The 23,517-nt window shown below is 47.0% G+C and overlaps 1 protein-coding gene across 3 annotated transcripts in view; it reads right to left on the reverse strand.

Moving 5' to 3' along the window:
* The window catches only part of LOC104563770 (uncharacterized), a 58,167-nt gene extending 51,173 nt beyond the window's left edge, over window positions 1–6,994 (reverse strand). Inside the window, exons 1-2 of one of the 3 annotated variants that reach the window (XM_061991282.1) lie at window positions 6,915–6,994; window positions 6,306–6,624 (exon numbers count right to left, since the gene is read on the reverse strand). In XM_061991282.1, coding sequence (XP_061847266.1) covers window positions 6,306–6,374 — 69 coding nt within the window. In that variant the 5' untranslated portion in view covers window positions 6,375–6,624; window positions 6,915–6,994. Of the gene's footprint in view, window positions 1–6,305; window positions 6,859–6,914 lie in introns of those variants that run through there. The other 2 variants (XM_061991283.1, XM_061991284.1) reach the window with 2 other exon arrangements.
* Window positions 6,995–23,517: the final 16,523 nt, after the last annotated feature.

The raw sequence follows: 23,517 nt of genomic DNA on the forward strand, positions 1-23,517 counted from the left end.
GTCAGCTTTGGTGCAAACCTTCCAAGCAAGACACTTTCCTGAACATGCAGGTCCACTGAGAAGTTTTCATGAGTGCCCACAGTATTTCATCCTCCATGAAGCCACCAAAGCTGCACTAGAGGGGCAATCTTGTGAGCTGTTCACGTGATGTACTCATACAAGGGTAATTTTGTTGCAGCATTCCCATTCTTCTAGGCCAGCTACAAAGAGAGAACATCAGAAGCTGATGCAGCTGAGCACTTGGTATCCTGCAGTAATTAGAGGAGTATGAGAGACTATTCACCATATAAGATCCTTTCCCTCTACCTCAGTCAGCTCCTGAGATGCCCTAGCTTCAAAATGCCTGTCCTACAACAACTGAACAATTCAGTATGATGTGTATACTGAGGGACACAGTGTCTAAACAGACCAGCGTATGACAGGGAGGAGGTTACAATGGGTCTGAAAAGGAAGAAAAACATTGTGAGAGAGGAAAGAAATGCCCAGAGGCATTCTAGGCTGTCCACCCCTGAGGAGTGACCAAGCTGGTCCAGAAGAAACCTTCTTTGAACTATGCGTCATCTGTCTCTTGCCCGCAGCTTGAGCAAGCTTGTGCCCAGACTGGCACGGAGACAGCTCTGCACAGGTCACGTTGGGGCATATGTCCTTCCCATCAACTTTTAGGCCTGGGTCACGGCAGAGTTCATACTGCACAGGGAATGCTTTTTGTGCAAATAAAGGTTACAACTAATTGACTTTTCTCTAAATCCTTGCTTGGGTGTTCATGCTGAGCAGTTGTGGGTGGTGCTGGTGCATATTCAAGAATAGCTTAGCTGGCCAACTCTGCTGGTCAATGGTGGCAAGAGGACAAACAGGCTCTGCCCACGACCACGTACAACAGTTACTGCAGCAGAAAACAGTCCTGTATGCACACATACCTGTGATGCCAGTTGCTAGGAAGAGCTACGTCACCCAGAAACTTGAATCCCACTGAAGAGGGGAACAGGGGCTACAGATAAATGCATGGGGGTAGGAGAGGTTGGCGCTGCCTACATTGCAGGTGGGAGTATTTTCAACTGAAAAGGGAAAATAGCCATTGGTTCCCATACAGAGGCATCTCAACAACACTTCTGTGACTGCAGGCATCCTCCAGGAACACAGAGGCTGGCCAAACTAGCAAGCTACAGCAGAGTGGTGCCCTGTCCACCTACCACTCCATAGAGATGTCCTAAGTGGATGCAAGTCTTGTTTTCTACTTAAAAAAAACCCAACAAAAAAAAAGATGAACTCACTGTTTTGCAAGAGTCATAATTAAAATAAATTATTACCTGGGCCTGCTTTCTATTTTCACCTCAAATATAAGCTATTTTCCTGCTCAGGAAACCTTCTAGCATCCCAAACAGTGCAATATAAATTCAGAAGCTGTTAGACAGTGGGCAACAGCAGGAAATGAAGTAGAACTGCACTATCTAACAAAGCAAAATGGATTAATCTGTTTTTTGCTGAATTACAATAATAGTAATAATACATTTTCAGAACTCTATTTTTCATTCAAATAAAAATCAAGAATTGGGAAATACAAGAAAGAGTAATGAGATCTCTTCATGACACTAGGGGGTGACTTTGTTGTTTTGGGTGGTTTTGTTTGGGTTTTTCTTCAATCTAGCCTGTATTTTCATATCAGCTAGCCCAGAGAACCGTTTCGCTGAACTTCCCATTATGCTGTGTTTGCAATATCTGCAATCTGTCTGAAGTCCAACTCTCTAGAATTAAGTCATTACAGGAGATTATCAGTACTAGGTGCCTGGACAGGAAAGATGACACCCCTTGAAGCTTTAGATCTCGGAAATCAAGTAAAAAGTATTGCAAACCTATTCTTCTGCAACGCCTTAGGCAGAAGTCTCAAAAACTTAAGATTTCTGAGTGGCTGGGATTGTCTGTTCTATTCTTTGCCTTGGCTAAGTATCTATCACAGCATTTCTGACCTGCTAGCACTATTTTAGTCCAAGTTATTGCAAACCTACCTTTAGACGTTTTTATGGGTACTCTGATCACCAAAATTGTACTTACACACATTCATGCAAGTACTTGTGCCCCTCCTGAGTGAGATTAGGACAAATCAGAAGCATCTAATATTACCAGGTATTAACAGGAAGAAAAGCTTTGATGTAAAACAGTGTCCTCTAGCCCTAGAGGAATAAACTTGCTTGGTGGAATGTGTAAAAAATCCATAAAGGAGTGAAAATCTTCATACACCATAGGAGACAGAGAAAGTTAAATTTTCACTGTGCTGAGCCATTTTCAGCCAGCATGAAGGCCAGCAGCTGGCTGAGAATGTGACAAGCAGTCAGCATCAAGAAAGAGGGAAATTAATCTGTCCTCATTCATACAAAGCATGAGCCTTACACAGATCTTTGAAAGCACACCCACTATGCACTGATAGCAATGATGCTACTTCACCCTTTCTTAGTCTGAGGGGAAAAAAAAATATAAACACCACACTCCTGGTTCTGCAGAATAACCACATATTACTGGGACACTGACTCAGAAATGAGTGCCTAAAAGTCCAAAATTCACTTTGCAGGGCCAACTGAACCCCCTTCACATAAAAAGGACTGGGATTATTTGCAGTCACTCATCAGGGCTGGGCAGCCAGACCAGAATCTCATCACTGATTTCCGATGCAGAAGTCAGCAGAAAATAACTGACGTGACTTGCTGGTCCCCAGCACTGCGTATGCACACATGCAAGTTGCAAGGATATATGATGAGAGCTGACACAGTGGTTTTGTTAGCGCCTAGACAGTTCCCTTGTAAGCAAGGGTAAGGCTAAAATAACACAGCAAAGAAATGCAGTTCTCTGTTACCAGAACAGACTCACACAGGACTTCATGTTGTTGATCGACATTAAGGAAATGACAAACAAACCTTGACTATCTCTGCCCAGGACAAGAAGGAATATGCCAAGTGCATAAGTAATTTAACAACTTTTGTTGATTAGAGCATCAATTGTATCTCCTCCAAAGTTGTTTGTGTCAACAGCAAAGTTGGGATGGAATTGCCAGCCTCAAAGTGCCCAGTTTTCTTCAGCTACATGTTCCAGCCAGTTAATTTAACACACCACAATCCAACTGGTTCATTCTGATAACACCTAGGGCCACTAATTAAGGGCTTAGTTTGACTGGCAATGCACAGACTTGTTCCAACCAGATGCTCCCTGCCCCAAGGAGCTTGCTTGCAATCAAAGCTCAGAAAACAAAAAAAAAAAAAAGGACACCTACACTTCAGCCACCACACAAATATTCAAGGGCACAAGAGTTGAAGAGGGATTTGGAAGAAATGCATTTGTGTGAGAAACTCCTACTCCAAGTTGTGGGAATGAACAAGACATTTCGTTTGTAGAAAGCTCAGAGTCAGCTAGAATGTACTTCTAAAAGCTTAATATCAGTGCCCCATCACATAAGCCCGCATCCAACCCCAGGATATGCATTTTAAAAGCCTCTTGAACAATTTGACTTACAGTTCAGGAAGCGCTTCTCAGGGCTACCAGACTAAAACCACAAAAGGAAAGAATAAAAAAGTGTACTAGGCTGTCGTATAGGATAAATGATGAAAAAAAGCAGGCCTTGAGTTACAAGCTGCTCTCACTTTCCTCATTTGAAGCATTTCACTACACAATGGGACAACCCTCTATTCCCACTCTTCCCTCCTGTCCCACAAGTCTGCTCTGGAACAGACCTAGTTGCCAGCTGTTATCAAAGACAAGCACTAACCTTTAAAGTCATATCTACTTTTGGCTCTCAATTTCTACCAGTCAGCCAAAAACTGGGAGGTTCTGAATCTAGACTAATCTCTAGCAAGTAACACCAGACAGGCTGAGGCACAAGGCTCAAATTCACAATCCTTTCTTGATTTAGTCACAGTAGCTGAAGGATTCTAGGCCAATGGGCTGGACTACTCACAGGAGGCAATGGCAGCCTCTCAGCATCTCCATGTGGGAGAAGACTAGGAAAATCAATCACAGACACACTAAACCAATTTGGGACACACAATACCAAAAAGAGATCTTTACAGTGGGTAGAAACTTCATCCTGAAAGGATTTCCAAAGTTTGGATGCCAAATCAAGGTCCATCAAACCTTACAAAAACAACTTGACAATTTATATACCTGGCAGTCTCCCAGAACTGCCTAATGGCAGTACTGTTGCATGCCAGAAATACAACAGAGGCTTGCCTCCCCTTTGAATTTGGAAATTCTCAAAGGTCATCAAGAGCAAAAGCAAATAGTTAAAGGAGAATAGCAGCTAAGCACTCTGTTTCTAAAGCTCAAAAAGCTCCTAGTTTAGGTGGTGGATGCAGATCAGTTCTGATTCTACACCAGTTAGTTGCTCACTCTCCACTTACGCTAATACTATGGCTCACACCTCACTAACTCATCTCTAGGTTTCAATGACAGCAGACTAGACCTGTTCAAGAATGCCTGTACCATACATCCCAGAATACATATGGACCTGCACAGACATGGATCAATGTGAGGATGACCAGTCTGTGCCCAGCAGCCCCACATCATCTGAGGGCAGCAGAGGGTGACGGTACAGGACATTTGGCCTCATCGCAGTGTCCGCTCACAGTGCGGCCACAGGAAGTGCCCACAGCACCCACAACTTGTGACATCTATGCCAGGTACACATCTGCAAGGAGACCTAGCACAACACCTAAGACAGAGCGCTGCACACCCTGTTAAGCAATCAGTATGCTGGTACAAGGCTCAACCAAGATCAGACAGCTGCACATGGTCCCCAAAGGCCTACGAAACATATATAAACCTACAGTTTGGAAGTCTGGCTTTCTGCCCACAGGCATCTATACCACTCATTGTACCACTCCTCACAGTAGGCTGCAACAATACCTCTGATGGTCTATGCACCAGCCTTGCAAGAAACAGTACAAGCTTTAAGTCTCTTCTCTATTGAGTCTTCAAAAATGCAGACTACCTGTTAGCTGCACAAAACCTTGGCACTAATAAGAACAAAATGGCTGCAGATACCTGCAGGTTTTCCTGCACATCTCCAAGCATTCTGAAGTCTCTATCTACCCCTGAGAGTTCCTTCCAAAGATTCTCAAGGTTCCACAATCTGAGGGTCCAAAAGTCAAATAATAAAGCTAAAAGAGGCAACCATAGCCACAGGGCCCAGAAACACAGGATTCAAAAGAAATTCCCCTTGCCTTATCAGAGATATTCTGCACTAGATTAGTCCACTATAACCCAACACATCGCCTTTTTTACCAAAAATAAAATCTAATCCTGCCTCTCCCAAGAGCCAGAGAATGTGGCAATCCCCACAGGAAGAAGTACACAGACACAGTAAACTCCAAGGAACATCAGCGCTGTTTCTAACAAAGTTGCCATCAGCCTGTCCAGAGTGACTGCGCAGAAGTGCAGCCACACGGCAATCCGCCTCTGTGTAACACATACAAAAGACTCCACTAGAGTCTAGTATACGGATCCCCTGCCCCCAACTCAGGCAACAAGGGCTGCTGCTTTTCCCAGATCCCTTCTTTGATTTGGGGCCAATTGCTACAGTCCCACAGTACTGATACCAATCCAGGGAAACTCTGCAGATTTCAGGGGGTATCCCCTTGGTTCACAACACTTCTGCAAACTCAGGATCTGGTAATTTTTTTATAACTCACTCATCATGGCTCCATTTTTATCCCATTACATATGGCTCAAAAATTCCTCCTTGTATTTGGCAGAAAGGGCTTAGATAATCCTTATCCTGAATCTGTGATCCTCATTTTCCTTTCAAGCACTAAGAAAGGATGTAAGCCGAGTCTGGAAAGCCATGGGTCAATGCAGTAAGCCAGACTGCAAACTTCAGCTCAGATTCCGGCCTTCAGGACCAGAAGGGAAAGAAATGCAAATAATGAGCCGAAAGGCGTTTTAGGCAAACCCTGTTTATACAGTACCTAACACGGTAGGGTTCTAGCCTGGCAAGGGCCAGGAGACTACAGACAAAGGTAATTAGATAGACAAATACCCATGTAGTTAAATGTAGCCCTATTAAAAGTAAATGCTTCTAAAGAACAGGCAGATATAGCTATCTTTATCTGCCTTTTTGTATTATCTATTGAATTATGCAGAGTAACTCTGAGAGCAAAGGAACAGGACAAGAATAGAGCCAAGGCCAGTTCCTACTGAGCACACTGGCTGAGAGGAAACTGGCCCAGCATAATAAACACTGCAAGTTACTGGCTTCTCGAGGCCCCGTTATTAGTTACCTGAAGGGTGCAAAAAACAACCAAGATAAAACCAGCTGTTCTTACCTTTAGCTGGAAAGGTTGAATTTCGTTCAAACTCTGGTTCCTGAGCTTTTTGGTGAGGATCTTCAGCATGGTACAAATCCGAGGAGCCAAGAAAGGGTTAAGCTTACACACACGCACGCATCTACATCTGCCGAGCCGCCGCCGCTACGCTTGGAGGAGCTCCGCAGAGCTCGCATCCAGCACCCCCAGGTACACGGCGGCGGGGGCTGGGGGGAAAGGAAGGCTCCGGAGAGCCCGCTTCCAGCTGTGCCTCCCTCTCCTCCACCACTGCCTTCTGCCCTATAGCTCTCCGAGAGGTGAGGGAGTCCCTTTCCAAAGCCTAAAGGAAAAAAAAATAACTAGCAAACTTCCTTCGCTTTCCACCCCCTCCCCGGTTACGCTTCAGAAAGGAGGGAGGTACCAGCTGGCAGCGTGCTGCAAGGGACCAGAGTCGCTGGGGGCAGAGTGTTTACTGAGGGACGGCAGAGCTCGCTGTCCCGGGCCCGGGCTGCGCTCATGGCAGCGCCCCGGCGGCCGCAGGCGCGTGCAGCTCCCCTCTACCTCCCCGTGTCCCACTGCCTCCCCGTGTCCCACTGCCTCCCCGTGCCCCACCGCCACCCCGCTCCGCACCCCGGCCTCAGCCCCGGCCCGCGACGGGAAACTTGTAACAAACGGCGCGGCAGCCGCGGCGCCCATTGGCCGGCCGGGGCGGGCCGGGGCGGCACGGGGCGGTGCCTCCCCTTAAAGGAGCCCCGCCAGCGTGACCCCAGCTGTCTGTTCTGCTGGTGAGGGCACGGGGGCGGTGAGGCAGGTCCGCTGCCACCCCAGCCAGCTCTCCCTCGGTGCCCGGCCTGGGCAAGCTCAGCTCAGGATGTAGCGGACTTGATAGCTGCTCGCGCTCGCGAGCCCGCTCCCAGAGGGTAAGGGGATGCCGGGACCTGTCTGTCCTCTCCCCCGAGTCAGAGCACCGACACTCAAGGACAAGGGCTCTCCTGTCCGTTGTCTCCTTCTTGAGCAGCCCAGGGAGCTTGCAAAGGGGCTACAGCACCTGGGAGACTCACCACCACAAGTCACGCGGGGCCTGGGTGGCACCAGGGACCTTCAGGCACAGCAAGGTGCTCCACTGCCACAGCCCCTACTCCAGCACCTCCCTGGCAAAACAGCCCCAAAAGTTCTCGAGGACTGGCCGATAGGCTCCTGGCCCCTACAGACCCACAAGAGGCCACCAACACGCTTGCTAGTAGTAACAACAAAGGGTTTTCAGACAGTGCCAACTCCATGCCAACGATAAACTCCCCATGTCTAGGTGAAAGGTCCCTTTTGCCCATTACCAGGCCCTTGAGGCCAGCAGGCTTTTGTCCCAGCCTTCTTCCTGGGACATGTTTGTAAGTGCTGAGGAGGTCTCTGCTTGTGTACAAATTCCAGGGGAGCACAGCCTGGTTAACATATCGGTTCCTCGTTCTCAGCCAGGGTGCTTGTAATGAGATAAGGAAAGAGCACTCATAAAATGCTGACTGTGGAAAGAGAGAACATCTTGGCTGTGGGGGAAAGAGCTTCAGTTCAGCTCCAGCTCGCAAAGCAATTTTTTTTTTTTTTTTGTGGAAGGAGTACAACAGGCACAAAGTCTGGGCCAGAAAATTATATTTCTGCTTTTCAGATCGTGCCTTCTTAGAAGATGTCTGCAGTAAGAAAGGATCTCATCTGTAAAACCATTCTTGCTCATGACTGCATTCACACTTTGGACTTATTTTCACTTGTTTTTCCCCTAGTTCACATCAGAGTGAAATCACCATCCTATCTTACAATTCCAAGCCAGCACACTTTTTTATAGATACTTCTGATACTGCAGGAATTGAGGAAAGTGAGGAACAGTGCACCTTAGCAGATGGCTGATCTAGCATCCTGCCTCCAATAGGGGAGGTGAAAGCAGAAATCCTCCATATAGATATGCAATAATAGGTCTACAGTTAGGTTAAAACCACTCCTGATCCTTAAATGATAACCAAGGTATATCCCAACAACTGAGAACCTCTTATCATTTCCTTACCTTAGGAAATGTCACTTAAGATTCTTTTCTTTTCATATAAAGCCAAATTCCCCAGGCCTTTATTAAGTTCCTCATTCCGGCACTGTAGCTGCTGCCTTTCCTCATAATGGTCTGTAAAATGTGAGCAGGTCTAAGATGGGATAGGCATATACCAGGGCTCAGTTGTTTGTCTCAGGCCAGATGAAGCTGGAACAAGGAGCAGAACCTGCCATCCCACTTGCCACACCTCAGAGCCTCTGCCTGAAATCCTACTAAGGCCCAGGACAGCAGTGGTGGCCACAGCCTGGAGGTGGGTTCATGCCTAACCTCCCTGAGCGAACACGGCTTGGGAGAAGTGGCAGAAGCAAGTGCCAAGGCAGCTTTGCCATGGCACTTGTGGTGCCAGAGAAACTAATACTGTAATTCTGTGCATTAACTCTGCTTCTGCAACTTTTGCCGATATGTGTTGCAGCAGATACCTTCAGAGCAGCTATTTCTTCCTTGCCCTGTTCTTCATATAGGCACAATGGCCAGAAACACCAACTTTGGGTACACCTAGGTCTTTTGGGGGTCAAGTTGTAGCACCTGTTCCCAGTGTTTTCTCAGACTGTGTGGCCATGAACATTTCTGTGTTCTAGCAGGCTCAGGAGAAGCTCACACTCCAAGTTCCTTCCCAGCTAACTTTGCACCTTGCACTGCTCAAGTACCACAGCCTTTTTCTCCTGCACAGCCACAATGCCAGGAGTAAGTGATTGAGAGACCACAAGCTTCCCATTGATCCAGAGGCTCCAGCATCTCCTCTGAATGAGGCACAATGACACACTGCTACAACCAGCAACAAGCAATTCAGCAGATCCTCAGAAGAAAAGAAGCCCTTGCAGAAAGCAGAACTGCAACCTACTGGTCCAGCTCGTCTTATGTGTTCCCTGCGCTGTGGATGAAGCTTGACATGCTAGATGGGCTCCAAGTAGATGACAAGTCATGCTGCTGCATCATACACTGGAAAGAAAACTTCCTGAGAGATCTGGAGGTGTTGCCCCTCCACATATATGCAGGTTGCAGAACACTACCAAGTAACTTCTATCCAAGGACAGCAAAAGGTTTTCCTGGGGCAAGTAATGGTATCATTCCCAAAGGAGAAAATTAAGACAGGAGAAGGTTACTTGACTTTCTGAAGGTCGCTGAGGAAAGCTGTGGAAGACCCAAGAATAGAACTGGCATCTCCTGGCCCCTAGCCTTATGCTCCCAGACTGTAATGTAGCCTGTTACTAGATCACACTGCTGGAGCTATGCAAAATTCAGTGGTTTCACTTCCCAAGCATCTCATGTGATCACTTGGTTTTGGTTCCTGTGGGTTTCTCACCCCTGGAGTTGTGATCTCCCTACTAGGTTCAAACCAAATCCAAATCTCAAACCTAGTCATAGAGGCCAAGTTTCCTCTGCTCACATGATAAAAACATGAAAAATACATCACATAATATTTACTGTAAGTCTACACATCTGCTCCAGCATTGCTTGACTATATTTTTTAAATCCTCATGGCCAGAAGCAAAAAGGAGGCAAGTGGCAGGCTCCCCCTGCAAGAACACAAAGAACACATGGCATTGTAGTGTCAGGGAGAAGGCAGGGGATTGTGAGCTGAGACAGGATTCTGTTTCACTTCCACAATACCCACATGTTCCTGCCTGCTGCTGCCATGGGGAAGACATCCCTAGAGAACTGCCTTAGCTCCTGGTGTGACACATCTTATTTTGCCTCATAGAGATTCCTCTGTGGGAATCCTGGCCAAATAGCACAACAGGAGAGACAGGTAAGAGAGGTGAAGTAAACACAGGGAAGATTAATTTAATGCACAGGTTCCCTCTGAGCTGTGTTTCCCATTGTGCCCAGAGGACAATCTAGTACCTTCCACAGCAAATCCAAGAATCCAAGCAGATCCAAGAACAGGAATGTGTGTGGGTGCAGAGGACCCATTAGGCAGGCCTGGCCAAGCCTTCTCATAAGGAAAGAGATGCTGCCTTCACGCTTTGAAGTTACCGGGGGATTTGCTCGGCCCATCTTGCACACTGAACTGCTCTTCTGTCTCTCTTTCCCACACACTGTGGCATAGCAGGATCATGCTGCATCTGTGTGGATGCAGGTCTGAAACATCCTGATGCTGAATGGAAAGAAACCCGCCCGTGAAGAGGTTCAAGTGCCATCTATTGGGGATCTCCCCTCATTGCACCGAGGGAGACAAGGATGAGATGGAAAAACTCCATCCATCCCCTCTCCCTAACTGGGTGATGTTCCGAGACAGACACTGGAGCTACAGCCAGTGCCAGGCAATGTCTGCCAAGGGTAATGCTAAAAGAGAAAAGCAAGGCAGTACCAGGATGAAAGCTGAGCCTAGAGCTTGCATGAAGGGAAATTGGCACGGCTTGGAGCTCAGATCTTGAACAGTGCCACAGAGTAGGGCCATCCACCAACTGTCAATGTATGTAGATAAAAGCAGGGGAGAAGGACAGTCCACAAAAATAATGAGAAATGTTCCCAAAACAGTATGACTGACAGAACAGATGAAGGGCACCGAGGTCTATCCCCAAGACAGCCATCAATAACTTACAACAGATAACACAAGGCATTTCTCATCCTAGGATGTGAATTGCTGAGCCTGCAGGCTCCTCCAAGAGGGATCATCTCTGCCTCTGTGCAATGTCTGCCCTTACACAGATCAACCTAAACCAAGTCTCTGCCATATAAACCATAAACACCCCATGACCCAGCTCTGACATGTGGTCTTTACACCAAGAGTATGTGGCAGGCAGTTGGGAAACATCCCACATGATGTCATCATCATTAAGGCTACAGGCACCCAAAGGGGAAAACTGTCCACTGTTACCTTAAATGGCTACAAACTATCCCAGAACTCAGCCAGCTGCTGTCATGCAAATATTTTGTACATTCAGGCAGTATGGGGAAGGGCTGGTTGGAGATAATTGAGACTGACAGCTATCTGTTCTCTTCTAGAGACATCTCTTTCAAGCACATCTGAGCAATGAACTACCTAGGATATGCAGTTTTTGCAGATGCAAGTGTTGACTGTCATGAAAAATGAAGCAGAAAACAAATTGAAGAGAAAGGTGTTCAGATATTACTGATCCCTGCTATCTTGCTATCTGATAGTGAAACAAAGACCATGCCAGCGTAGGCCATATGACAGCAGTAAGGAAAAGAGATGATACTCTTAATAGCACTGCTGGGCAGCTCCACAGCTGTTACACCTTCCTTGATGCCCATTCTCTCCTTGCAAATTGCTAGGGTCAATTGGAAAGTCAGCGTGTGACTAACACACTGAGAATCAGGGAAAACGCAGGATTCCCGTGGCCTTTTCCACTGTGCTTCCCTAGCTGGTCTGCAAATGGGCTGGGAAGTGGCCCTACAACACCCACTTGGCAGTGGGCTGCTCGGCCAGCACTAGGGCCAGCAGTTTAGCTTGGCCATCTGGAAGCTCCAGGGTAGCAGGGCAGCCTGGCTCCTCAGAAACACAAGAAGAGGCGTGATGATTTCTGCTTGAGGCAGCTTCCTCATTCTAAACCCTGGAGAAGAGGAATCATCTCATCTGGATAAAGAATCTCTGACCACTTTTCCTTCGAATCCTGTAAATACACTGTAAGTCACTCACATCTCTTCAAATACCTTCATGATAGCAGTCCTCAGCTGGGATCACACAGTAGTTCTGAGCCCTGTCATGTAGCTATCCAGGAGCAGTCAGTCCAAAGATGAAAAAAAAACATTCAGTCTATACATCCTACCCCCACAGAGAGGGACAACCAATTCATCAGCTGCCTCAAACTTGGGGTCTTTAGGTCAAGGAACCTCAAACTACGATGCTTACAAAGGCAGCAAAAGAGATAAAGAGTCTAGGTTTCTGCAAAACTGAGAAACTTCCTGAGCAAAAGCACTAGAAAATGAGAACACTCAGTCTCTGCAGAGAAAGGGAGAAAATATTATTGTGGTTACTTAGCTTGATGGGGGGGAAATTCCTTTCTGGTACTTCCTGGCTGCCCAGACAGCCTCTGGGCTTATCCCAAGTGTATAAATAAAATACAGCTTTCAACATCAAAGAGGTTTCCCAGTTCCTTTAGTTGGGCACCCTATCTAGATCTGTATTTATGAGCAGTTTCCCAGGTTAGTATCAACAGGGAAGGAAATTCTAGGAGGAATTACCAGGAGGTGCAAGTTTGACCTTGCTGCCTTGCAGTTCATCCCTACTGTGGGCATGGTGGGCAACAGCCAGGACACATCAATGCTGTACCCTGGCCAGGCCAGCCTGGGGCACTCCTGGCCACAAAGCCTCACTGTAAGCCTGGCCAGACCTCTCAAATTGCCATCAGGTGATCAGAAAACACCAGTCACAAAGTGGTGATGTTTCACAGACCTGCTAGGACTCCAGTCAACCTACCTGTGCCCCTATCTCCAGCTACTGCCAGGCTCCAGTTCATCAGTGAGGAGGAATGATAGTTCTGAGTCTGCTGAAGTCAGTATGTAAATCTGTGCTACTGAGCTGCTCTTAGTATGACAGGGAAGGCTGGGGAGAAGAGCAGTACTACTGTCTGAGGCCTTTGCAGGAGTGACAGCATAGCAGAACCCTTAGAGAAAGGCTTTGAGGTAAAATATACAGCCGTTAATAAAACAATAGAATTGAAAATGACCGAGGATTTGTGGCCACAAACCAGTCAGAAGCCAAGCAAAGGGGTCCGAGCATCCAGTAAAACTGCAGTTTGAGGAACAGTGAAAGACATCCTGTCTTCACAAGCCTCTGCCTCAAAAGCTTAGATTTCTAGACTGGCCAAGGTAGGAGTGACCTTAGAAGATTTTATAGTTGAGAATAAATCACAAGCATGTCATTTACTCCATGCTTTCTGAACTCTGTGAATGCACATGTGAGGCCAAGGACCAAGTGCTGAAACTTTTATCAGTTTCCCACAACTAAGGACAGTTATTTGCAAGCTATCCATCAGAAATCCCAGTTGGAATGGCTCGCTAGGCAGCATGGCTGTGTAAACAAGGATGAAAATGGTCTTGGGAGTGAGGAAATTAGTTTGGCATCAGAAACCATGAGCTCTGCATGCAGGCATGCCAGCACTAAAAATGGTCAAAAAAGTGGGCAAGAGAAGATAGGTTAATGCAAAGAGCAGATTAAGGGTGGGGAAGAGCTGTTTTCATGGAAATCTTTTCATCTGTCACTCCCTTATATCTCTTAGCTTCCAGGATAAAAACTTTAAGTTAAAAGGTGCTGTCAGAACAGAAGCAGGATATGGGAGATTCATGCACACACAAGAGCCATGGCCTGCTCCTGTCCTATAATCCTCTTCTATGTAGGGGCTGGCTAAAAGAACCCTTGTGAAAAACCCTATATTGTATCTAACACTTTCTGTTGCTTGTATTACGTACTAGCCGTCCCCAGAGGGCACAAGAGACCACCACTTTTGCCTCTCCACTGGCTCACACTTTTCAACCAGGAGCTAGGAAGAGAAGGGAGAACTGTCTGAAGGGATTCTTGGGTTTTCCCAGCTCTGCTCCTGTGCTCTTCCACATGGGCTGAGGGCAGACCCAGCGTTACGACACAGCAGTAACGAGCCACTTTCTGTTGATGAGTGCATGCTCAAGCAGCAAGTTGCAGTTTATTAATCAAAGGTCTGAGTGTCTCAGCACAGGCAGCCAGGTTGCTGATCCCAGGCTCTGCACACTCCTTTATCAGTCCTTAAGCCCAAGGACAATGCAAAAGGCCAGAGTGCAGTGATCAGGCCTGCCTCCAAAATGCATCCTAAAATGACATCTCCTTTTCTGAGTGCATGAAAGGTGGACTCTAAAGCCTGACACAAGTTATACCCTACCACCAGTCTCCTAGCCCTCAAAGGAGAACAAAAGCATAGCCTACATAACCTGTCTGCATTCAGAGGAGGCAATGCAAAACCAAATTCTTTCAGTCTTAGTTTCTGTCCTTCAGTCTTAGTTTCTGTCCTTCAGCCAGCATTCCTTGCAGTATTAAATGAGTAATTTTCTGAAGCCAATATTTGAAAAACCTCTCCTCTTTCTCAGACAGATCTACTCAGCCATAGTCTGAGGTGAGTAATGAGTAGAGATCCATAACATCAAATCCCAGGAATTAACCTGCTCATAGAACCCCAGAATCTTAAGGGTTGGAAGTGACCTCAAAGACCATCTACTCCAACCTCTCTGCCAGAGCAGGACCACCTAGAGTAGGTCACACAGGAACTCATCCAGGTGGGTTTTTAATGTCTCCAAAGAGGGAGACCCCACAACCCATCTGAGCAGCCTGTGCCAATGCTCTCTCACCCTCACAGTGAAGAATTTTTTCCTGTGCTCACACATCATAAATAAGTGCATATAGCAGGTACATATAGGATTCCACCTCTGGAAGACCTGTGTAGCAAATTGCAAGAAAATTAGGACAGATTCAGCCTAAAGGATTGAATGTTTATCTCATCGCTCTCCAGCCCTAATCTTTTCTCCCTTGTAGGCCCAAAGAATGATTTCTGGTGATCCAGCCAGATTTTCTGTATATATGTCAGACACTCATCGTACTAACAGACAAATGGGCTTTCAATATACTTCTTCCCAGATCCTCGCTGCTGTCACCACCATACTGTATTGTCATCACGGTATCAGAGCTGTCCCAGCACCTATGTGTACATGGAGCAGGCTGTGACTGGGATGGCTAGACACACCTGTCCCATCCTGCGTAGTAGAGTGCCAGTCCCACCAGATCGACCAGACTTGCACATAAAAGAGACACATACAATGTCAGTGTTCATGCCAGCCCTGGCTGTGTATTCTGATGCTAATATGGTGGATGCATTGGCAGAAATTAAGCCCAAACTATGCTAGGAGCCAGGCTAAGAGGATAACAGCCAGGAAGAGTTAGGAGAAAGAGCTATGATTAGACCAGACAGGTGTGTCAGAAAAAGTGTGCAGCTTGGAGCACTGTAATTAGCATCCTGACCAAAGAAGTTTTGTTCATTCATATCAATGCAGGTTTGCTGCTACCTGTCAGATACCTCTCTGTGTCCTCCCTCATTCTTCAGAGGGCAAGGAAAAGCTAAAAGCTCAACTACATTCACATAGTGGAAATTCAATAGGACTGTTCTCAAGAGATGTTATATCACAAGGATCAGTAGAATTGAATACATTTGCAGGGGTGTTCCCTTGCAAAATCTAGTCAGTCCCTCCACAATTCATATAGCAAAATCAGGGTAATCTTAAAATCTCCAGGTTTCACTTGAAGGCAAAAGAAGCTATTTTCTACAAAGTCTGATAAAGATTAGCCAGGCTTTGAAAAATTACCAGTTCCTATAAGGGTTTTTTTCCTCTTATATTTTATGTTACTTGCTTCTTAGAAATATTTTTTAAAGTTGGTTAAATAGAATTCACTGTTATTATATGCCACTGTCATGAAGGCAACAATAATAAAACTATGTAATTACAACTCATTTTACATTCCACCGTGTGTCTGCTGTTCAGGGAAAACACTTAAGGGTCATTAACACCAGAAGGCAAGGCTTTTTAGCTAAGGTGATAGAAGATCTAAAGGATCAAGGCCTATGTCCACAAAAAACACCAGGTCCCATAAAATGGATCTTGGGAGAAATCAAGTATCTAAGTCCAGGCATGCAACCCTTAAAAACCTGCCTAATCCCTTGGGCTCCTAGACTACGTCTACACTACCAAATTAAACATGCCCAGGACTGTTCTCTGGCACTGAGGGCCCTGGCACAGGATGGCTTGCACCCATAACATTAAACTCTTTTATCCTTCGAGCAAGCCATTTGGGTCCAAGTGGTTGCTGGGAATGGCCCCTGGCCCACACTAACTCCCTCAGTCATTCTTGCGAATTGTTTGGAAGAATATTACTTGGCACAGGCCAAGATCATGGCAAGAATAAATTAACAGGAATCAGTATTAATTTCATAGGCCACAGATTTGTAGTTCCCCAGAACACTTGCTGACACAGACATAACCTAAAAACCCTAAAGCACATCTATAATCTGTATATAATTATCTACTATCTCTACATATACATTCATGTAGAATATTATGCACTGATACTGTATACTTACAAGTATCTGGTTTAGTCTGCATAGGAAGGACTTCTTGTTGGATGGGTGTTTATGTTGCTGGTTGACTAGCCATTAGCAGTCCTTGCTTTCAAGCATCTTCATTCCTCCTTTCTAGGTTAAGCTTGAATTTATACCTTCTCAGACACTACAATTTTATTCTGAACAACCGGAAACATTTAGGGGTAATATTCACCTTCATTTTCACAATCGGAGTCTGTATTTGTCCATGCTTAGAGGTGTTTGTCTGGAGACTGCCTTTACTTTTGAGATTTGCTGTGAATCTCTGACAGTGTCTCATGTCTGTGCTATCCATGATCTGGCAGATCCCAGTGTAAAGCCCAGGACTCTCCTGTGACTGAGCACCTCACACTCACCCTGCTGGAAGGCAGCCTGAACCACCAGCTCTATCTGCTCCATGTAATAAACAACAGTGCAGCTCTTCAGAGGTGGAAGCCATTGCTCTGACTTGTCTGCCTGTCAGTCACACAATGTCATTATGCAAAGGCAAACAGGACACACAGGGATGATGGAATTGGCATGGCAACTGTGGGCCCATTCCTGTAGCAATGTAAGACCTTGAGTGTGTCCCAAATTACAAAGTACGCTTTGATTTTCCCTGGTAGTAATAACTGTTTTTTCCCTAAAACTGCTCCAGGCACATGGGATGGCTTCTAAACAGTCTGGACAGTATCTAGACTTTGGTTGTATTTCACTGTACCAGAGGTGTCTGAATCAGCATGAATTAAAACTCATTGCCCAACTCTGCATGGTCTCCAATGCTGGGGGATTCACATAAGCCTGTCACTTGGTGCAACAGATCTTCCATGCTAACAGAGCAGCGTGAGCTCAGAAAGCCTGTTTGGCAGGACCCTGAACCTGACCTGCCTGGCCCACGTGCCACGCTGACACCTTTAACTCAGCAGCAGAGACTGGGGAACAGGACCCTGCCAACTGCAGTTAGTGCGAGAAGGGTACTAGTGGTCCCGCAAAACAAAAGCCCCAGATTTGTCTCCAAGCTGCCCACACCCCATGTGTGAGCAGGAGAGCATGTGTTCACGGCTGAGGCCTTGAGCCAAAAGGCAGAGCAATACACTCAGATCGATGCGGCTGAGTCAAAAGGAAATGACCCACTCCTAGATAGCACAGCAGGAACTGCTGCAGGGGTAGAGTCATAGACATGCACGGTCAGGCGAGGCACTCCGTAAGTGAAAGGATCCGCGGAGCCGCCCGGCAGCGGGGGCTCGGCCAAGCCGTGCCCGCGCGGCCAGCCGCGGGGGCGGGAAGCACCGCACCGCCCGCCCTGACAGCTGCTCTCTGCCAAGGGAGGCCTTGCGCATCTCTTCACCCGGGAAGCGAGATGCAGCCCCTCCCGCCCAAAACAGAAAGCCGGCCGGGGGCTTCTGCCTTCCGCGCCCTGTCCCTGCGGCCGCGGGCCGCCGCGCTGCCCGCCCGGCCCCATTCCCTCAGCGGCGCTCCTCGGACGGGCTCCCCGACGCGCCGGCAGGGGGCAGCAGCGGCGCGCGCACCGGCGGCCGCCAGGGCCCGCTCAACTGCCCTAACGGCCGGCGGGGCGCGCCCTGGGCCCGGCGGGCCCCGCACCCCACGGCGACAGCGGCGGAGGCGGCCCGCGGCACAGGCAGCTGCCCAGCACCAGCTGGATGTCCACTGGGGACTCTGGAGCCCCCAGCCCTCACCCACTCCCACACGATCGCCTCCAAACAGCCGCCTGAGGGAACCCTGTGCTCGGCTACAGAGCGCTGGTGCCTGTTTTAGAACATGTATTGGCCAAAGCCATCTCAGTCCCCTTCTCCTTTGGTGGGGACAGATCCAGGTTTCCTGTCACTAGAGCAGGGGAGTGGCATGAAGCCTACAGTGAGCATGGCCTTGTCTGTCTCCTCCATTTATCCCAGGGCCCCAGGCATACATGCAGGTCTATAGTTTGGGTTTATGGTTGCCTTCATATGCCCCTTTATGAGCTTTCCTCACTTTGGTGCAATCCCTTCTTGTAACAGTTGGGACATTGAGGCCAGTTGCAAGACTGTGTGTGCATATCCCTGCCAAGATTGTTCCCATTGTCACGGCTCACTGAGTTCCTTCCCCTTCCTCCACCCACCAAATCCTGCTGGGTTACTGGAAACACTGCAGTCCTAAAGTACCAGCATCTTCAGGCCACCTATGGTAGAAAGAGATATTTTCCAGGAAAGGCACTTAAGACAATCACAGTCATTCCCAACCTCTTTGCCACTTGCAACTGCTTCTTCTCCCTTACTGAAAAGGGTTGATAACCTGTTTCCACAGCATAAGGTACTAGAGAGGGAAGATAAGAAAGAAAGAGAGAATACAGGGGGTAAGTTAGGTAAATGTGTTCTCCACACTCCGGGACACAGCCAAGCTGGCCAACACAGTCCATACAAAACCTACTCCAGTCACTAACTCCATCACTTTGTGGTGACAAGTCAGGAGGTGTGTGAGTGGACCAGAGAATGTCTGTCCTCCCCAAGCCTTGGGAAATTTGGGAGAGAGGACAGAAGAGGACACCAAGCAAAGAAAATCGGACCTCAAACCCTAGTGCAACAATGTTGTCTAAGATTCAGCAAGGCCCTAAGAATCAAAATTTCTATATTACAGGGTGGGTGAGCTTTCATTTTCCAAATCCTTGGTCATATTTCCTAATCTCTCTGAGCCTCATAATTTTCAGCACCCTCCCCAGCTGTGCAGTGGCTGGAACATTCTGATGAAGGTCACTACGTAAGCAGGCACTTTAATTACATATGTGTAATGTGACAATTGGATCTTTTTATGATTGTGACCTGAAAGGAAAATCAGAGCACCGATTAACTAGAGGTGGAGAACACTCCATTAATGAAGGCAGGAATATGAGGTTTTTTTGTTCTCTTCCTTAAGGCCAGATTAATCTATAGTTCTGCAACAGCTAATTCACTTGGCTCCCCAAACTGCAAAATGAAGGAAAATGCCTACTACACAGGAGCAGTATGCGCATTTATTTATAGCACACTGGCAAGGTTCTTGGAAGTTGCCAGGTAGAGCATGTCACGTAAGAACAGAGCCCAACGTAAATACGGCCAACAGCTTTATCACGAAGGAAGTAGCAAATAACTTTGTCTTTATGACACTGAGAAATATGAGGAGGGAAACAGCCTCTTTTTGCATTCTGCCTTGCATTTACTCACTGAACATTCCCTGCTAGATGTGTAATTTGCTACTGAGTAGAACTCTTTCAGAAAGACTCACACGTTACTGTCTTGGCAGATCAGACACAGCCCTACAGAGAGTGAAATGCAAACAGAGAAACAACCAGAGCTTTCTTATACCATCAAAGGTTTAGGAAAAGGAGCAAGGAAAGGTGGCAAACCACAAAGTCTGCCCAACAGAGAGGCCAAAAAAGAGGGGGGAGAAGCATCAAAAGCAGCCACAGGCATCTGAGAGGAAAGCACGGGTGAGTGGGAGGAAGACAATGCAGTAATACAAAAATAAAGCTCCTGGCCCACTTGGGCACATTCAGATTAAAGAGCAGAGACCAGCTAAACTGACAACTATCTTGGAGCTCCTCCCCGGGGAGCAAGGTATTGAGTGCTTTTTGGATGTAAGAAAAAGGCTTTGGGCACTTCTATTCTGCCAGCTCCCTTCATTACTTGTTTCTTAGTGAACTAGAGCCTTGCCCCTTGATGACTTTCCCCAGCAGCCTCACCTGAACCCTTGAAGCAAGTGCTGCTTTCTTCACAACATCCAGCACACACACCCCTCCACCACCACCACCTGTCCCACCAGACCTTCCAAGGTACAAAATCTGCTGGAGCAGCTGACTAAAGACTTCCTTGTTTTGGCCATCCTGAGGACAAAAGTTACAGGGTTTTAGTCACATCTCAGGTGTTCTCTACCCAGCAGAGCCCCACTGACCTAATGAGCAAGCACCATTAAGCAATGCTGGCCAGCTTCATTGTATCTTCACAACCAATTGAGCGCACAGCAAGCCACCCCTGTACAGTATTGCAGCAGTACAAACTGGAAAGGTGGGTATGAAATCTCCCTTCTCTCCAGAACTCCAGCAAAGATACACATGGGAGTACCCTGACATGCTTTTTAAGGGCTTTTAAAACACTCAGTTCTTACCCTACAATTCAGAGCCCTCTGTATCCCAGCAGCATAGCATGTGCAAGTGTAACCTAGCCCAGCAAAACCTGGGGTGATGTAGGTGGGCTTGAGGCCCCCACCTCTTCCTAAAGTTTTTCTACATTACCCCTAAGTAAATTCTCCTCCAGTTTTGTCATCCTCTGTGCACTGCTGGAATCTCAGGACTCTTCCTGGTCTGAGAAGACCTCACAGGATTAGAACAGACCCTATAGTTGCCCTGTTCTCTATTTGTGAGCTATGGAGAACTGCACTGTGTGGTAGCCCCTGGACAGCACACTGATGGCAGAGAGAAATACAGCAGCCCAGGAAATGTGAGAAAAGCTGAGGAGTGTGTCACTTCCAGGTAGTTAGGGTATGATCTAGCCCTCATCCTGCTTGAAGAATCTCCAGAAAAACTCCCCACTGCTCTTTAATGAGATGCACATGGCAGAAAGGACAGAGCCTGGTTTCCCCCGTAAGCGTGGCTTGCCAGGTCAATGGCAGATTACTTTTGGTGTAAAATGATGGGAAGAGCCTGAGTATAAGAGCTGCTGTTTCTCCTGGCTCAAAGATTCACTAGGGAAACCTGGTCTCTTTGCTTTTCTAGATTCAGGGAGCTTGGCCTGACTTCAGAGAGATTAAAGGTACCGAACAGGGAGGGAGGGGAGGATCCTGCCATTCATAAAGGACCAGGGAAGGAGTCCCAAGTCTGCAGAAGGAGTCTATTCCATTATTAAGACATCTCTGTTCCCTCTGGGAAGCCTATGACCTGGAGTAAGGATTTAAGTTCAATGTCATTCTTCAGGTGGGTAATTAAGCAGGAGAGTGGTGGAAGAAGTCTCTTCAATCTCTCCTTCTGCTTCTCTCTCCATAGACATCTCACACATCAAAACAGAAGCCTATACCCGTGCACAGCCATTGCCTATTGCCCAGTGTTAGGAAAGCTGTGACTTCAGGAACTCTTTTGAAAAGGTCACTGAACTGCTACAGTCTGACAGCATCTCCATCGCATCCAAACCTTGGCAGCCAGTTTGCTCTCTGTACCTCCTTCCACAACTACAATAAAAAGCAGCCAGCCCAGCAGTTAATGCTTGCAACACAGAGTAAATGAAATTGCACAGTGCCTAATTCCAACTCTGCTATTGTGCAAGTCTGGGAAAGACACCAATTCACCCTGCACTCCCCCCGAAGCCCCCAGTACTAAGGCCCCCAGTGAAATAAAACATCCATCAAGGAGTAGATTGACTGGCTTGTCTGAATAAATTAATAGCTTTCCAACAACCTGAGTTCCACACAGGTCCATAAAAGCCATTATCGGGAGCCTGATACTGACTATCATCTTCTCCTTCAGAAACAAAGGGCACAAAGAAGCTACATCAAGCAACTGCAGAATGGCACAGCCTCAGACAGATCTCTCATCGTGCAGATAGCCAACATTTACCCACCAGGACTGACATAAACTAGACTTAAACCAGGCAATCCTGAGTTTTGTAACCACCCTCTTAGTTCCTAAGGCTCATAGCCTTAGAAGATTTAAGCATCTAAACAACATCAGCTGGCTGAAACCTAAATACCTTTGAAGAACAGGGCCTCAGTGTTAGCCTGCTAATCAGGAGGGCCTAACTTCATGCCACTGGGAACACCAGCCCTGATGTCTCACCTGATACTGGTGAAGAAGCAATTGAGGATAGAGAACCCACCTAGTTAATTAAAGCAGCCTAGTATCTTACTTCTCAATAGGGAGATATAATCAATGTTAATCTTTGGGTGTGCTACTATATATCCAAAAGGGATGTTTGTTTTGCAATTTCCCTCTTCCTTAATGACAGCTTTTCCCCACCCAGCACAATCAGTCACCCTGCAATTCACAGCTATAAGTATTTTGGCATGAGTGATAGCTGTAGCATTTCAGTGTCTTTCACCTCAAGCTTTGCTTCCTCCGTTATCCATTGTGACAGAGATTCTAAGCTGATCTCCTGATAAACTACAGAGGCTGTGAGCTCTGTGCAGACTTTTCCTTGAGCTCTGGATGCCAAGGTGATCTATGCCAGGTACCTGAAGAAGTATCAAACCAGAGCAAGCTCCTGCCTTAGGCAACTCAGAGCAGATATAAACTGTTTGTCTGAACTAACAGAGACAGCAGAGATGTCCATCTCTGGAGAAGACAGATTAAACTGGGAGGTAGGAGAGACTGAAAGGAGGATAGGGAAGGAAGGGGTCAGAATAGGTAATCAGGGGAAGGGCAGGGGGAAGCATAAGGCAGGGGAAAGCTGAAGCAACAGAGGCAGTAGGGAAAAGCAAGATATCTAGGGAGAAATGGAGTGGGGCAACAGAGAGGGCATGGCTTAGAGTCAGACATGAAGTTTAGCTGAGAAGCCAAGGTATATGGGAGAGTGAAAATCGTGGAAGAAGAAGGTGGCAGTTGTGGGTATGGATATACTTGGATTTCTGCCTGTCAAGTCCTAGCGATGGAAGCAGTTTTGGAGTTGCTATACATGGCCTTAGCAAGGGACAAAAAAAAATCCAATGGCTTTTTACAATGGGACTTGAGAAAGCTGGAGACTCTTCCTAGTCAAAAAGTTTGGGAAGTTGGGGATAGTTGGTGAGCAAACAGAAGAAGGTGACTTTAGTATTTCTGGAGGAAGAAGAGCAGAAAGGGTGTGCACAGACTAGGAATGGGTTGAAGGAGGAGCAGTGCTGGTACCATTGTTCCTAGCCTCTTGGGCAACCACATGCAAGTGCCCTAGATGAAGCTGGCTTTGCTGCAGGCTTTTCAGCTAATGCCATTTTAATTTCTGATGTGTCACTAATGGAGAACAATTTAACATGTATTTATTCAATGTCACTAAAAATACTCCAGCAGTTGCGGGGGAAGGAAGATAGGGCTGGTGGATGGTGGAGGGTGGGGAGGACCTGTGCTTTTGTAACGACTGAAATGTGACACTTGCAAGCA

Source organism: Colius striatus, chromosome 2 (assembly GCF_028858725.1).
Source record: "Colius striatus isolate bColStr4 chromosome 2, bColStr4.1.hap1, whole genome shotgun sequence".
NCBI classification, from domain to species: Eukaryota; Metazoa; Chordata; class Aves; order Coliiformes; family Coliidae; genus Colius; species Colius striatus.